At 44.2% G+C, this 16801-nt stretch overlaps 1 protein-coding gene across 1 annotated transcript in view; it reads left to right on the forward strand.

The window, feature by feature from the left end:
* Positions 1 to 2090: 2090 nt before the first annotated feature.
* Positions 2091 to 16801, forward strand: part of EP400 (E1A binding protein p400) — an 83126-nt gene continuing 68415 nt past the window's right edge. The window contains exons 1-4 of the mRNA XM_023739305.1: positions 2091 to 3445; positions 5130 to 5240; positions 14889 to 14982; positions 16595 to 16702. Coding sequence (XP_023595073.1) covers positions 2114 to 3445; positions 5130 to 5240; positions 14889 to 14982; positions 16595 to 16702 — 1645 coding nt within the window. The 5' untranslated portion in view covers positions 2091 to 2113. The remainder of the gene's footprint in view (positions 3446 to 5129; positions 5241 to 14888; positions 14983 to 16594; positions 16703 to 16801) is intronic.

A 16801-nucleotide genomic window follows, 5' to 3' on the forward strand; every position in this document is an offset into this window, starting at 1 on the left:
TTTTAACATTTTTGAGTTTCCTGGTCTTGACTCACCATCATCCCTTGTTTCACGATGTGCTTCTCTCCTGTATCTCTTCAAGAACTCCAGCCGAGTTTGTGCTAATGTCCTTCCAGAATGTTCGTTCCTGGCTTGTAGATGCCCCTGTTTTGTCCCTCCCCCTTACTTAACGTTTATTTGTGTTTCAGTGCTTATCTTGCATGGGAATTGATCTTTTCCTTCTCTGTCAAGGAGTTTGTGGTTGCCCAGCGCTGCCCTGTGGGGTTGTGTTTTTCCTGTTAGGACCTCACAGTCCCAGTGCTGGTGACCATGTCTGCGTGGTTCCACTTGTGTAGGTGGATCTGCTTCCTCCCTTTGCAAAGGGCAGGGACTAGTTGCTAGCGGCAACCTGCAGTCGGCTGATGGAGCTGTTTTAGCCTCTGTCAACAGGTAGGGGAGAAGAGTCCCAGTCCTTGGCTCCATTCGGGAGCCTGGCTCTGGTCCTCAGCCACACTAGAGAGATTCGTGTCCCCATTGCCTTTAAGAGTTGAAATCCTGGTCTTTGGTGCTTTCTTCTGGACCCATCATTCTTTGGGCCAGTGGTCTCACCCCGGCTGTGGATTCTACTTTATTTCTAGTCAACAGAAGTTTTTGTCTTGGTGCATTATTATTTGAAAAGTAAAATTTTAGAATGATTTGTTTGGAGGGGAAGGGATCTGCACTTCCTTGCTTTGCCGTCTTATTTAGCTGGTTTGTTTTGGTTGTTGTTTTTAGTTTACGCATAGCAATGCCCACTTTTTTGGTGAAGTTCCGAGAATTTTGACAAATGCATAGTCACATAATTTTTACCTCAACCAGGATGCAAAGCAGTTTCTTAAGCGAGCAGATCCCCTCGTGTGCCACTTTGTGGTGAGTTCCCCCTGCCCCGGACCCCCCCGCCCCGATCTGTCCTGAGTCTGTATTTCTGTCTTCTCAGAATGTCCTCTAAGAGGAGTCCTGCAGTGTGGGGCCTTTTGAGTCTGGCTCCTTTCATCTTGCTGCTATATGGAACAGCCCCCAGAGAAGTTACAGACCCCCGAAAGGGAGACTTGGCCCAGAGTAAGAGCTCCGCCCTGGCCAGATCCCCGTCCCTCTCCAGTTGTCCTTTTCTTTTTGAGATCGCCCCTCTGTGAACTTGGGGGTGTTGCCTACATTCTGCTCCAGGACTCCCTTCCCACTTTGTTTCCTAGCTCCTGTAATGGACTGGACCTCCTGAGGGCTTCCCCTTCCCCTGTAAGAGCACCTGACACGTAGCTGGGACTCAGTGTTTCTGAGTGGCGTTAACAAGGGGTATGCTTTGCTGTGATGTAGCTAGATGTTTATAAGCACTTACTGGCCAGTGAGTGATTGGGCAGTTTGAGTCCTGTGATACAGGGGTTGTAGCTGCACCTCTGCCTGTACGCTGGTTCCGCAGGGGTCCCTGGGCACTCCTGGGCCACGCATGGGTGCCTGGGACAGGAGCTGACCATCCTCCAGAGGGAGACGGATGAGTGCAGAGTGGAAAGTGCTTACTGTGGGACATGGTGCCCGTAAGGGACATCTGAACCACTTTTGGGGGCTGGCAGAGGTCTCCAGGAAGACGTGTGCAGTGTGAGCTGGGTCTGGTTGCCAGTTCAGATTCCTGCTCTGTGCACACGAGCTGCTGGGCCCTGAGCACCTCACAAATGGGAATAACGGCAGTACCTGCCCCGCAGAGGTGGTGTGCAGGCTCCTAAGACAGTTCACGTGATGACTACACTGGGAGGCTGACGCACGTGCCATCAGATTAGTGCTCCTGACAGTTACTGCTGCAGTTACTGCCTGGGTCCCCCTCCTGCCAGGCCTGGCCTGGCCCCTGGGTCCAGGAGTAAAGAGGAGGGCACCGTCCTCACCTGGACTGCAGGGGTGTTTTCAGCATGCCACCTTGGTGCGTGCTTCTGATAGTGATTAGCAAGACGCTCTGCAGTAGGAACACAATGCCTACAGTGTCTTTTCAGGGCTGCCCAGTGGTGATTGTAGTAAATGATCCAGGCAGTTGTATCTGCCGTTGGTAACTTGATTTTCACTCTGATTTTCTTAGGACAACATTAGCTTGGAGAGAAAAGGGGACGTGACGATGCACCATGGCGGCGGCCCCCCGAGCGCCCAGCACCAACTGCAGCGGTCCCGCTCCTTCACTGGCGGCAGCGAAGGCGAGGAGCAGCAACCCCACCCCAGTCTGCCCCAGTCCCCGGCCACGGCCTTCGCCCCGTCCGCCAGCCCATCTGCACCTCAGTCGCCCGGGTACCAGATCCAGCAGCTGATGAGCAGGAGTCCGGTGGCCGGGCAGAACGTGAACATCACCCTGCAAAATGTGGGGCCGGTTGTGGGAGGCAACCAGCAGATCACACTGGCGCCCTTGCCGCTGCCCAGCCCGACCTCCCCTGGCTTCCAGTTCAGTGCTCAGCAGAGGCGGTTTGAGCATGGGTCTCCGTCTTACATCCAGGTCACCTCTCCACTGTCCCAGCAGGTCCAGACCCAGAGCCCCACCCAGCCCAGCCCCGGGCCGGGCCAGGCCCTGCCAAGCGTGAGGGCCGGTGCCTCGGGCCCCGGGCTGGGCCTGTGCAGCACCAGCCCCACAGGCGGGTTCGTGGACGCCAGCGTGCTGGTGCGGCAGATCAGCCTGAGCCCTTCCAGTGGGGGGCACTTTGTGTTTCAGGAGGGGGCCGGCCTCAGCCAGCTGGCTCAGGGCACCCAGGTGCAGCTGCAGCATGCGGGCACGCCCATGGGCGTGCGGGAACGGAGACTGTCGCAGCCTCACACGCAGTCCGGAGGCACCGTCCACCACCTGGGGCCCCAGAGCCCAGCCGCAGGTGGCACGAGCATGCAGCCCCTGGCCAGCCCCGGTCACCTGGCCACGGCCAGCCTGCCGCCCCAGATCAGCAGCCTGATCCAAGGGCAGCTGATGCAGCAGCAGCAAGTGCTCCAGGGCCAGCAGCTGAGCCGGCCCCTGGGCTTCGAGAGGACGCCAGGCGTGCTCCTGCCGGGCGTGGCTGGGTCCTCGGCCTTCGGCATGACATCCCCGCCCCCGCCCACCAGCCCGTCCAGGACCTCGGTGCCACCGGGTCTGTCCAGCCTTCCGCTCACATCTGCGGTTGGCACGGGAGTGAGGAAGGCACCCAAGAAGCTGGAGGAGATCCCCCCGGCATCTCCAGAAATGGCCCAGATGAGGAAGCAGTGCCTGGACTACCACTACAAAGAGATGGAATTGCTCAAGGAGACCTTCAAGGAGTATTTGATTGAACTGTTTTTCCTGCAACATTTTCAAGGGAATATGATGGATTTTTTAGCGTTTAAGAAGAAACATTATGCCCCGTTGCAAGCGTACCTTAGACAGAATGATCTGGACATTGAAGAAGAGGAGGAGGAGGAAGAGGAGGAAGAAAAATCAGAGGTCATCAACGATGAGGTACGTAATCAGTAGTTTAAGCATCTAGAGGACATTTGCTAAGCAAAGTAGAGTATGCAGCAACAGTAACTGAGAAATAACAAATGACTGGGCTGTTTCTAAGATTTTGGTTTTGTAAGGATTTGATCCATGAGTCAAGGGGAAGAATGCATTTTAAGCTTTTTTCCTTCATGGAAAGGAAGATCTGTTTCAGTAGAGCAGTGTGTTGGGAGGGAGATAAATAGTAATGCTGTGATTAATGGTTGTTTAAAATCCAGATATTTTCATTTAGAACCAAGGACTCATCTAGGCTCAGAGAATGAATCTGGTACGATCCAGGCTTTTCCCTGTTAGTCTAGGTGGGTAGATATTGGCTGAAACTTTGATAGCGAGCATAGCACCAGGTGGGGGAACTTAGAGAAGGTTCTCCAGATGTCAGACGTGAAGTTTTAGCCCCATTTGGCTAGTACTCTGGGTTCACATTTTAGATAGGTCTGCCCGGCAAAACTTTGTCAACATCGCTTTTAAACAAGGGATTTAAATCTCTAACCTTTCACAGTACACCAGCCGTAATTATAAATCACTAGGTCTATTTGTGTAGTACCTTCACGTATAAAATACAGTTGTTATGTAACTTAAGTGTGGCACACAAAAAAACTTACACTTGAGAATTTTTTCAATTTTTAGATATATCCTCAGGTTTTACATCAGATTTCAAACCCTCACACTCTTGGGAATACCTACTGAGCAATAGTTAAGATAGAATCTCTTTTAAGGCAGCATACTTAGTGGGTACCTAGAATAGGTGTTTCATAAACCCCCCCGTTGAGATTTCTCACTACCAGGGAATCCCTAAGATGCTTTCACTGTCCTTCTGAAGAAGGCGAGCGGTGGGAACAGGTGGGCAGTCTGTCGTCCTGTACTGCACTGTGTTTGTGCTTTGTGTTGTGTGGTGCCCACTGTGCTGGTGGAGCTCATTCTGTTTGATGATATAGAGAAAACAGCCTAGATCTCTGTCAGCTCTTACCCTGCAGAGAAATCAGCCTTTGGTGAACAAAAGCCAGTCTCTCTGCCTCGGCGGTCCTCACGGTATTTATGGGTGTGTCTGCGCGGCTTTGCCATTGGTGTTTTCTTCAATGCCATTCCAGGAAGGACCATTTTTATTTTTCAAACGATTTATCTGATTATTTTGAGGATTCCGCCTCTATTGCCGTGAATAGTATATTCAGTCCTCTTCATGTTTGTACCAGTGACACCAGTATTGTCTGTAAGCTCAATCCCTCTTACCTATGCTTAAAGAGAAAAGAACAAATCCTTTTTTAGAACTCCCTGCTGAAGTGGACCTTAGCCATTCTAAACCTGCATCTAGTAGGGAACAGCATGGCCATTGTGCAGATTGTCCATACAGACGTCAGGGCTTTTGTTACTTGAGGCCTGTCTGCCACTCCAGTTTTAAAATTTGCAGTGAGAGAAACTGAGAGTGTCTCCCTTGCGACTCGTATCAGCACTCCTGCGAGGATGGTCAGTGAGTGAGGTGTCACGTGATAAACTTTGTGTGCTCGGTATCCTTTCACAGGATTCGATGCAAAACCGTTCCATTTTTAAACACCAGACGTCCGTGAGCTATCAGCAATGAAAGTCTAACAACGTTTTGAGCAGTCTTAAAAATTATGTTGCCTTTTTTTCTCAAAATATTTCCTCTCAGGTAAAGGTTGTGACAGGAAAGGATGGGCAGACTGGGACTCCTGTTGCTATAGCAACCCAGCTTCCGCCAAAGGTTTCTGCTGCTTTTTCAGCCCAGCAGCAACCACTGCAGGTACTTTTCGATGGTTCTCAAATGTAGTCTCATCCCAAACTTTTCTTTCATCCAGATATTTTAACCTTCAATTTACTATTTGCTCTTCAGCGTTTTTTTTTTCCAGAGCCCATTCCTTATTTTAAAACAAGAAAAAAAAAAAAACTTCCTGCATATAAAATTCTAAAATTAAATTGCATGAGTAAATGACCACACAGACCCTAATGCATTATCTTTTTCGTGTTGACCTTAATGCAGTAGTAGCTTTTAGCATGCATGCCACCTGCCCCTCCAAGCCCTGTTGAATGTGCGCACAGGACTCCTCGTGTGCTGTGCTTTACGTGTTCCCCGTGTCTCTTAACCTGTGTTTCCGAGAACAGTGCAAAACACAACAAGACAGAAAGACGTAAGCAGATAACAGCTTGGTATTTCTGTAGCTAGAGGGGAAGCTGAGGTGAAATATGGCTCTGAAACTGTCAGGGTCGTAGGCTTTAAATGAATACTAATTGAATGCAAACTGGATTATTATTAATTTTTTGGAAATCATCTGGTGTTACCTTAGGAATGCCAAAAATTAAAAGTTAGATCAAATTCTAGTAATTTTGGAATAGATTTTGTTGAGTTCTGAAAGCAATTTCATCTTTGTGGTGACAACGTTATTTCTTATTTTGATAGTAATTTCAAACCTGCATAAAAATTACAAGAATAGTACAAAGAGCTCTCTTATACCCTTTACCCAGATTCATCAGTTGTTAACTTTTTGACCCATTTGCGTTCCTCTTGTTCATTCTCTCTTTCTCTCCCTTCCTCCCTCCCTTCATGTATGTAGGTGTGTGTGTGTACGTGTATGTATCTGTGTGTGTGTGTGTGTGTATACACATACACACCTACCCGTAACTATTTGAGAGTAAGTTGCAGACAGCATCTTATGCCCCTTTATCCCTAAATACTTCAGCACATGTTAGGACAGGATTATCTCACCTAACCACAGTACAACAGTCAGGATCAGGGAATTTTACGATCACACAAGACTATTACGCAGTCTGCAATTCATGCCCACAATGTGCCTGTTGTCCCAACCATCTCCTCTGTGGTTATTTCCCCAGCCCAGGACCCTGTGTTTCCTGGTCCTGCCTCTGTAGTCTTTAATGTGGACCAGTTCCTTAGTCTCTCATGACACTGATATTTCTGAAGGGTTCAGGCTGGTGGTTTTGTAGAATGTCCTTTGATACGCGTTTGTCTGATGTTTCCTGTGTTAGACTCGTCATGGATTTTTTTGTTTTTCTTTTGTGTTTAGGTGAAGGCTTTCAGAGCAAATTAGTTTCTCATTAAACAATTAATACCCACGTTGTTTTGTAACATTGGTTGTCAACCCTGCGACGTGTCAACACTCTCGCCTTCTTGACCTTGGGTTCCCCATTTCCATTCATCCAGCTTTCCTGCCCCCTCCTGCCTTCTTGTCCTTGCCCCTGGGCTGGTGTGCCCATTTAGTCTTGTATACATGGTTGAGCTACATGTGTAATTGTTTTATAGACCTGTCTAATCTTTGGCTGAATGGTGAACCTCGGGAGTGACTTCAGTACAGAGTTAAAAGGGTGTCTGGGGCCGTACTCTCGGGGTTTCTCTATTCTCCATCAGACCAGTAATCATGTCATGTATTTTTGAGAGGAGTGCATGGACGTGATGATGTGTCTCTCTCAGGGCACCATAGCAGGAGGCCGTGGTGTCCATTTGTCCCACACCTGGTGATGTTAACGTTGATGTTTGGTGAAGGTGGTATCCACCAGGCTTTTTCACTGGAAAGCTATTATGTTTTCCTTTTGTAAATTTTAAGTAATTTGGGGGAGATAACTTTGAGACTGTGTGCATATCCTCATTGAACTTTCACTCACTAATTGTAACATCTATTGATGATCTTGCCTGAATCATTTTTTACCTTAAAAATGACAAAGTGTATTTTCTAACCTCATTATCCCTTCTGCATTTATTAGTTGGCCATTTTACTTAAGAAAGAGCTTTCCCTTTTCCTCCACTTATGTATTTATTCTTGTATAGATTCTGATTTTAATCAATGGATTCTAATACATCACTCCCAGTATTATTTGTATGTCATTTACATTCAGTAAAATGCACTCTTTTCTTTCTGTAGTTCTGTGAGTTTTGACAGATGCATAGAGTTATGTAACCATCATCACAGTCAAGAAACAGAACAGTCCCATTGCCCTGCAAAAGTTCCTTCATGCTACCACTTAGCCTTTGTTTTCCATCTCTGATTTTGCCTTTTCCAGAATGAAGTATAAATGGATTTATACAGTATGGAGCCGTTTCGGTCTGGCTTCTTCCACTTAGCACAACGTACTTGAGATTGCCCATGTTGTTATATTTACCAGTATTTGTTTCTTTTTATTGCCACATGGGATTCCATTGTATGGATGTACTCCGCTTTCTTTATGCATATTCACCTTCTGTAGTATATTTGGATTGTTTCCAGTTTTTGTCAATTATGAATAAAGCTGCCGTAAACGTTCACGTACAATTTTTTGCGTGAACATAGGTATTCATCTCATTTGAGTGAATATCTAGGAGTCAGGTTGCTGGATCTTATGATAAAGGTATATTTAACTTTATTAGAAGGTGCCAAACCATTTTCTATTTCCACCAGCAGTGTATGATAATTCTGGTTGGTCTTGGTCTTTCTCAGTACTTGGAATTGTCAGTTTTTTTGTCGTTCTGATAAGTATGTGGTGGTTTTGATCTGAGCATATCCTTTCAGTCTGATGATGTTGAACATCTTTTCATGTGCCTGTTTGCTGTTTGTATATTTTCTGTGGTGAAGTATCTGTTCATGTCTTTTGCCCATTTTTTTCGTTGGGTTATTATTGTGTCTTGAGATTTCTTTACATAATCTGGATACAGTTCCTTTGTCAGATACGCAATTTGCAAATATTTTCTTTCATTCTGTGGCTTATCTTTTTATTCTCTTAATACTGTCTTTCACAAGCAAAATTTTAAATTTTGATGAAATTCAGTTTATCTTTTTTTTCCTTTTATGGATGTGCTTTTGATGTCCTGAGAACTCTTTGCTTAACCTGAGGTCACAGAGATTTTCTTCTGTTTTTTCTTTCTACAAGTTTTATGGTTTGTTTTACACTTAGGTTTGTATTTCATTTTGAGTAAACTTTTGTGTAGTGTGGGAGGTATAAGTAGAGGCTCATTTTTTTTTGCATATGGATATTCAGTTGTTCCAACACCATTTCTTGGAAAGACTATCCTTTGTTGAATTGACTTTACATCTTTGTCAAAAATAAATTGGTCATATTTGTCTGTCTTTTTCTGGTCTCTCTGTTCTTTTCCCTTGATCTGTGTGTCTGTCTTCATGCCATGTCACACCGTCTCGATTAGTATAGTTTTATAATAAGTCTTGAAATCAGGTAGTGTGAGCTCTTCAGCTTTGTTCTTCTTTTTCAGAACTGTTTTTGCCCCTTTAGTCCCTTTCCGTTTCCACATGAATTTTAGGTTCAGCTTGTCAATGTCGATAAAACATCCTGCTGGGATTTTGATTGCGATTGCATTGAATAAATAGACCAGTTTGGGGAGAATTAATATCTTGGCAATACTGAGTTTTCCAGCCCATTAACGAGGTATAGCTCTCTATTTATTTAGGTCTTTAATTTCCTTCATGAGTTTTTTGTAGTCTTCAGCATACCAATCCTGTACATGTTTTGTTAGATTTATAATTAAGTATTCTAGTTTTTGTCTGCTACTGTAAATAGTACCTTTTTTGAGTAGGGTTCCAGTTGCTTATTGCAAATACATGGAAATACAGTTGATATTTGAACTTGTATTCTGCAACCTTGTTAAACTCTATTACTTTCAGGAGCTTTTTTGGTAGCTTCCGTGGGATTTCTACCTAGACAATCATGTTGTCTGCAAATAGAAGATTTATTTTTCCCTTTCTGATCTGTATGCCTTTTATTTATTTTTTGCTCGGTTGCGCTGGCAAGGACTTTCAGTGTGGTGTTGAATAGGAGTGGTGAGAGCAGACATCCTTGCCTTGTTCCTGATCTTAGGCGGAGCATTCAGTCCTTACCATTAAATGTAATGTTAGCTGTGGATTTTGTGGATGTCTTTTATCAGATTGGAGCCCTGGTGGCACAGTGGTTAAGACCTCAGCTGCTAACCAAAAGGTTGACAGTTCAAATCCACCAGCCACTCCTTGGAAACCCTATAGGGCAGTTCTACCCTGTCCTATAGGGTCACTATGAGTAGGAATCAACTAGAATGGCAATGAGTTTATCAGATTAAGGAAGTTCCCTTCTATTCCTGTTTGTGGACAGTATTTATCCTGAGTGGATGTTGAATATTGTCATATGCTATTTCTGCCTCTCTTGAAACGATCGTGTGATTTTTCTTTAATCTGTTTATATGAATTACATTAGATTGAAGTATAATTTAATACAGGGAAAGGCACAGATCTTAAGTGTTAGTTTGCTGAGTTTTGACAAATGCACACACCCACGTAACACCACGTGCATATCAAGGTGTAAATACCATCACTTTAGAACATTTCCTTGTGCTCCTCCCTGGTTATCTGCTGCCCAGCCTCCCCACCCACCACCATTATTCTAGCCTTACTCATTTTGATGCTCAAATTATCTGTAATTTGACCGGTTGGCGCCCGCCCCTTCAGGGCCGTCTCTGGTATACTTTTGACACCTCCCTGTCACTTTCCTAGCACTTCCTCACTTTCTGGCACAACAGGTTCACCTTCCTCCAGGCCTGGAATCAGCCATTTCTCCAAGGAGACTGGTTCGTTTTAGTGGGGACTAATTGAAACCAGTATTTTGGTGCTTGTTGTAATGATTTTGATACTATTTGAAGGTAAATCTTAAATTGAAGATTGTCAAAAAATTTATTAGTGGGACATATTTCCCATTACTGCATGGAGGACTGTAATAGAATAATGCAGATGAGCCACATGATACGTATTTGAACTTGTAGAAGCAGAGGCACAAGAGAAGCCATGGGGTCCCTGTAAATACATGAAAACGATGTGCAGTTCCCAGAGTGATGCAAGTTAAACCACTCAGAGTTACTGTCACACTCACCAGCTTGTCAGAAACTCAGCTAGATGGACTGTGATGTAGGGCAGTGGCAGTTCTAGTCCATAAAGGTGGGAGTGTAACTGGACTAGCCGTTTGGAAACATCTTGCCTTATCTGGAAAAGGTGAGCATGTGCTCAAGATACTCTTGTATTTGTGCACCAGCCAACATGGATAATGATGTCCCAGCAGCATTATCTGTCAGGGCTCCGATCGGGAAGGAACCAAAATGTCCCCTGGCATACAATGGCTAAGGCGGTTGGGTACTGTCCCACAGGGGAGTGCCAGTCAAGAGTGAGAGCGTGTGAGCTGCAACCACAGCACACATCAACATGGGCTAGGCGTTCTAGGAAGGGTTAAGACACCCTTAGGATGAGTTTTGTTATTTGCAACCAGTTCCATGATTTTTATCATAAACTAGTCTATCGCTAATTCAACTCTAGAAGTAAATCCAGAGTTCTCAGCACTGGGTGTGTATCACTTTTCATCTGCTTCTAAGAGGTTACGTTGCGTAGTAGTGTTGAGTGTAGTTATCATATACAAAATAATACCGATACGATTGCAGTTATTTAGATCTTAAAAAGCCACCCTAATTGGCGATGATTTTTCAGGGATTCTGATGTTAGGAAAGTGAATAATTATTTATAATTCCGTGACTCTGACCTAGTTACTGTTGTTTTTATATTGTGTTGCATACATGTTCATATTTCTGAGTGTATTACTGAAAGTTTAGAGATGTGAAGTGGTACCTCAGCTTGTTTTAATCTACTTTAAAAAGAAGGTATGAATGGTTTTCTGTGTGTACTTTTAGGTTTCCTCTCAGTTGTCATTGTGTTCTTGTGTGCCGTCGAGTCTATTCCGACTCATATCGACCCTGTAGGACAGAGTAGAACTACCTCATAGGGTTTCCGAGCCTGCAGTCTTTAGAGGAGCAGGTCACTGGGTCTTTTCTTCCGCGAGGCCAGTGGTGAGTTCGAACCGTCGATCTTTTGGTAAGTAGCTGAGCGGTTAATCACTGCACCACCAGGGCACCTTCTGAGTTATCATTACTCTAGGTTAAACTTAGGTTTCTTTTAGAATCTTGAATTAAAAGAGACCTTAGGTCATCTAGTCTGAAGTCCTAGTTCTGTTGAGATACTCAGAAAGGTGGTCACCCCACTCCTTCCTGGCCCTTACTGTCCTTTTCGGTGACAGCATCCAGTCCTACAAAGTGACATTTTTCTTTGTTGGCAAGTTCCAGTCATATTAACGTTTATGTATTTATTTGCCCGTTTCTTTAAATTGGGCAGTAAATGCCAGCTACTATTGGTCTTAATTCTTTCCTTCAGAAGAGCGTGGCAAATGTCCTAAGTTGTCTTTCCTGAGAGCTACACATCTCTGTTTCCTTCAGTTGGTCTTTTTCTTGATGTTGTTTCTAGACTTCCTGAAATTACATTACGGCTTCTGTGGATAAATTTGGTTTTAGCATTGTCTCTCTCAGAATGGGCACCCAGAATTAAGTTTCCATCACAGAGTATCCCTTTTCTCCATGAAAATTTTTCTTCTATTTCCAAGATTTCTAATGATGATTTTTAATTAAAATCCAGTTTGTATTTTAATGACAACAGTATCTTTCCCAGTAAAATACTCATGAGGATAGGGTAAGATAAAAATTGTTCTGCAAACCAAAAATAAGTGTCAGCAATTGACAAGGTGCCTGGAGGAGTTTCCCTGCCCTTGGCAGAGCAGATGAGGCTTAGGTTAAGAACACAGTTATAACCATGACATGCGCATTTCAGTCCTCTGGGAAAACACAGGGCAGCAACAGTCAGAAGTTAGGAATAGAGAGTGCGGCCTTGCCTGTCAGTGTCCTTTGACGAACAGAGATTTTATTTTAATGAAGGAAAAATCACGTTTTCACATGGATACCCAATTTTTATGGTGTTGCCGAAGAACACTGAATATACCATGGACTGCCAAAAGAACAAACAAATCTGCGTTGGAAGAAGTACAGCCAGAATGCTCCTTAGAAGTGAGGATGGCGAGACTTCGTCTCACATACTTTGGACAAGTTATCAGGAGGGACCAGCCCTTCGAGAAGGACATCAGTCTTGGTAAAGTAAAGGGTCAGCGAAAAAGAGGAAGACCCTCAATGAGATGGATTGACACAGTGGCTGTAACATTGGGCTCAAGCATAACAGTGATCATGAGGATGGCGCAGGACCGGAGAGTGTTTCATTCCGTTGTACATAGGGTTGCTGTGAGTCAGAACTGACTCCATGGCACCTAACAACAACACCAACCCGGTTTTCCAGCACCACTAGTTGGGAAGACTTCCCATTTCCCATCTGTCTCTTTGGTCTCCATTTAGTTCTTTGGATCTGTCTGTTGGTCCTTAAGCCAGGACCACGCTGACTTGATTACTATAGCCTTACGGTGAGCCTTGAAGTTGAGTCCTTCAACTTTGTTCTTCTCTTTCTAGAATCTTTTTTCAAGTTCACCGACTCCTCTGCATCTCCGATTGGCTCTTAAGCCTGTCCAAAGAATTTTTTATTCAAATATTCTGTTTTTCGATTCTAGAGTCTCCATTTTGTTCTTTTTAAATAGTATCTGTTTTTTTCTGTAGAGATTTACTCCCTTCATTACAAACATATTTTTTCTTTATGTCCATGGGCATAATTATTAAAGCTGCTTTAACGTCCTTGGCTGCTAATTCCATGATCTCGGTCATCTCAGAGTTGGTGTCTGTTGAGCGTGGGTCGTGTTTTGTTTTGTTCCTTTGTATTCTGGAATAATCTTGAATTGGATTTTAGACATCTTGAGTGATATATTGTAGAGACTCTGGATTCTTTTATGTTCTTCTGAAGAGTATGGATTGTTTTGCTTTAGCAGTTTGTTAAATAACTTTGTTGAGCCGAAATTACCAACCTTGTCTTCGTTGTGGTGGGTGGAACTCTTGGCCTTGCTTGGAGTCTGCCCTGTGCACGCATGGTTTAAGAGTCCACCAGAAATTTGGCAGCCGTTATGGAGAGTGTGGGGCTTCTCCCCTCTGTTCCTTTTTGGTGATTCCCTTAACTTTCCCACCCACTGAGACTGCGTCTCTTTGGGTTTTAGCTGTCTCATGTATCACAGACTGGTGTCTGCCCTCATACCAAGTTCCGCGGAAAACAAGAATCTCACCTGGTTTCCTTCTTGCAAGTATGGGTTTCCTGCCTCTGCCTGCCAACCTTTTAGTACTGTTTATATTCCTCCTAGAGTTTATGCTTATCTGCATTGTGTTTGGTCTGATAGGAAGTACGTGGGCGTTACTGGAAGCAGAACCCTTTATCAGTTTTTTAATTGAAAAATAACCTCTTTTGAGCATGTAATACGTGTTTTATTATAGAACATTTGGAGAACGCAGGAAAGCATTCATGTGCGCGCGCACACACACTCGTACACACACACTTACACACACACACACACACTTACACACACACACACACTTACACACACACACACACACACACACACACACACACACACAGAGTAATCCTGTCCCGAGATAACCACCCTTAACACATTGGTGTCTGTGCCTCCGATCATTCTTTTCTTTCCTCCCTCTCTTTGTTCACCCCCCTCCCCCATCTCTGTTAAATGCAGATGGGGAGCCGTCCTGCTGAATGCACTGTATTCTAGCTGACTTCCTGTACCCACCTCCTGTGCCTTTCCCAAGGGTGAATAGTCTGTGGCAGGTTTGCCTTGACTCTGTTCAGACACATGGAACTTCTGCATTTAAAAGGCCTCACTGAGTAGGGTGCAGGTAATCGCCTCGTCAGATAATAACGCAGCAGCTAGTGATCGTTAAGAAACGCCATCCCTAGCATTTGCTGAGTGCAAGGATGGTTGGTGCACAGGGTGGAAGGTACGGACACGGGGTTAGATTGGTGCTGCCCCAGGGTTGTTAGTTTCTTTCTTTTTAAAAGAACTTGCCAATGGCCTTTTCTTTAAACATTTTAAGTAACCCATAACCTGTATTACTGTTCACATATCTATATATCAAGTAGAGTGCTATCTACAAAAATTACACCATTTTGAAGATGGAGGTTAATTAGATTGTTACTAACTGGGGTTTTAGCATCAGTTTCCCATAGCAGCAGAGTCTCATCTTTCTGTTTATTACACAGTTTTGTTTTGCTTTGTTTTCGGGTGTGAAGGCATGCCTGGCTTTGTGCCTTCTCAGTGGGCTGAGCTGGGTCTCAGGCTGAGCCTGCTGCTCCCGCATGGGCCCTCTGCTCTCATTTCATATGCAAAGCCAGCTAGTTTCTGAGGGACTCTAGATTTGCATTGATTTGAAATCCATTTAAAGCCAGAATTGTGTTCTTTACCAGTCCTTTCTTTTTCCTCCACAGGTAAGTTAGAATTTTAAACGAGAGTTCGCGTGTGGAAGTAGATATTATGTATGTGTGTTTTGACTCTACCTTGTTCAGATCACGTTTTCTTATTAAAAAGGCATGAGGTCAGGGTTTGGATAATTATGATAGTTGCAGTTTACGTTCATTCCTGTAATGCACGTCCACTCTCACATCTCACTTTTCCATTTCCCCAGCAGCAAGCACTCGCAGGGACCCTGGTGGCCGCAGCGGGCAACGTGATCGACGTGGACCCCTTCCAGAGGCAGCAGGCATTGCCTCCCGCGGGAGGTACGTCCCAGCCAGGCTGCCGCGGCCTCAGGTGCCGCGCTTCTGAGCGCGGGAGTCACAGCACGTGCCTCCAAGTGGCGAGCGCCGGGGAAGTAATTTTTAGTTAGTTTCTGTTCACTTTGAAAGTTACTTTTTCTTGTGGGGATTCTCAGCTGGACAGGATATCTATGTGATTGTGTGTGTGTGCTGAGTTGAATAGGCGTGTCCTGTGCTGGTCCTTCTGCTTGTATGCATAGGCCCGTCCGTCACCACAAGAGGGTCACTGTGAAATCATCCACGTGGTGAAGTTGTCATTCTTTTTCTCAAACTGATTTTTCCTTCAAATTATATTATGTAAAAGATTCAAACCGGTCAGAAAGGTATAACTTAAGTCGGCCTCTGGGTTAGAATTACCTACCCAGTCCCTAGGCAGAGAGGTAATCTCCATTACACCATTAATATTTTGTATATTTTTGCAGACATTTTTCTGTGCTTACACAAGCATTGTTATTTAAAAAAGGATTCAAATGTGACCGTACATGCACTATTATGTGTTGTTGTTATTTCTTTTACTTAATACACTACCTTGGACGTCTTTGCAAGGCGTTATTCCTTGTTCTTTTTGATGACTGCATGGTGGTCCTTTGTGTGGACCGTTCACTGTTTATTTAATCAGACCCTCGCTCACGTTCATGTGTTATTACTGCCCTTTTTTCTTTTGCAGTCAATGCAGGATTGAACATCTAGTCTCAGATTTTTCTGCACGTTTGTCAATATACCCAAAGGAAAAGTTCATAGAAATGAACTTGCTGGGTCACAGGTTATGTGGGCTGAAGTATTGATGCTGCCCAGCCGGGCAGGGCCTGTTTTCACTCCTAGCAACTTCTGGTTCTCTCACATGTTTACCATTTTATCAATTATGACCAATCTTTTAATCTTTGCCGATCTGATGGGTGAAAAATTATACCTTGTTTTGATTTGGATTTCTTTAATTTTGAGTAAAGAAACCCTGGTGGTGCAGTGGTATAAGTGCTCGGCTGCTAACCAAAAGGTTGGCGGTTTGAACCCACCAGCTGCCCTGCGGGAGAAAGATGTGGCAGTCTGCTTCCGTAAAGATCATAACCTTGGAAGCCCTATGGGACAGTTCGACTCTGTCCTGTAGGGTCACTATGAGTCGGAATTGACAGCAGTAGGTTTAGTTCAGTGTGGTAATTTTTAGTAAGGTTGCACAGTGTCTTTTCATGTTAATTAAACATTTGTGAGTCTCTTCTGAACTAACTGTCCCTGTTCTTTGCCCATTTTTTCTCTCTGGTTGTAGATATTTTCCACATTAATTTGTGAGAGCTGTTCGAGTATTAAATATGTTAGCCTTTGTCTATTATGTGTTGCAAGTAGTGTGTCTCAGGTTGTTGCTTGTCCTTTGCCGTTTAATGATGCTTTTTTTAATATTTGCAAATTTTTAATTATAAGAAATTGTACTTAAGAGTGTTACCTTTTATGGCATTTGGAGTTTGGTTCATGCATAGAATGCCTCCCTGTTCAGAGATTTTAAGAACACTTACACATGTTTTTTTCTACTACTTTGTGGTTTTATTTTTACATCACACTGCACCTTTTTTGAAAATTATTCTAGAGCAGTGTAAGAGGCCTCGACTTGAAGTGGGTCACCAAGGGGTAGTTTTCCAGCACCCAGGGGTGAACACAGGCGTTCCTCTTCAGCAGTTAATGCCGACAGCACAAGGTAAGCCCTAGCAAGAACCAGCTCTTCTAGCTGGTAATCAACATCAAACTAAACTTTTGTAGTCAAGGTAGTATATTTAAGGTGGATTTTCTGAAATTG

Source organism: Trichechus manatus, unplaced genomic scaffold (assembly GCF_000243295.1).
Source record: "Trichechus manatus latirostris isolate Lorelei unplaced genomic scaffold, TriManLat1.0 scaffold00131, whole genome shotgun sequence".
NCBI lineage: Eukaryota > Metazoa > Chordata > Mammalia > Sirenia > Trichechidae > Trichechus > Trichechus manatus.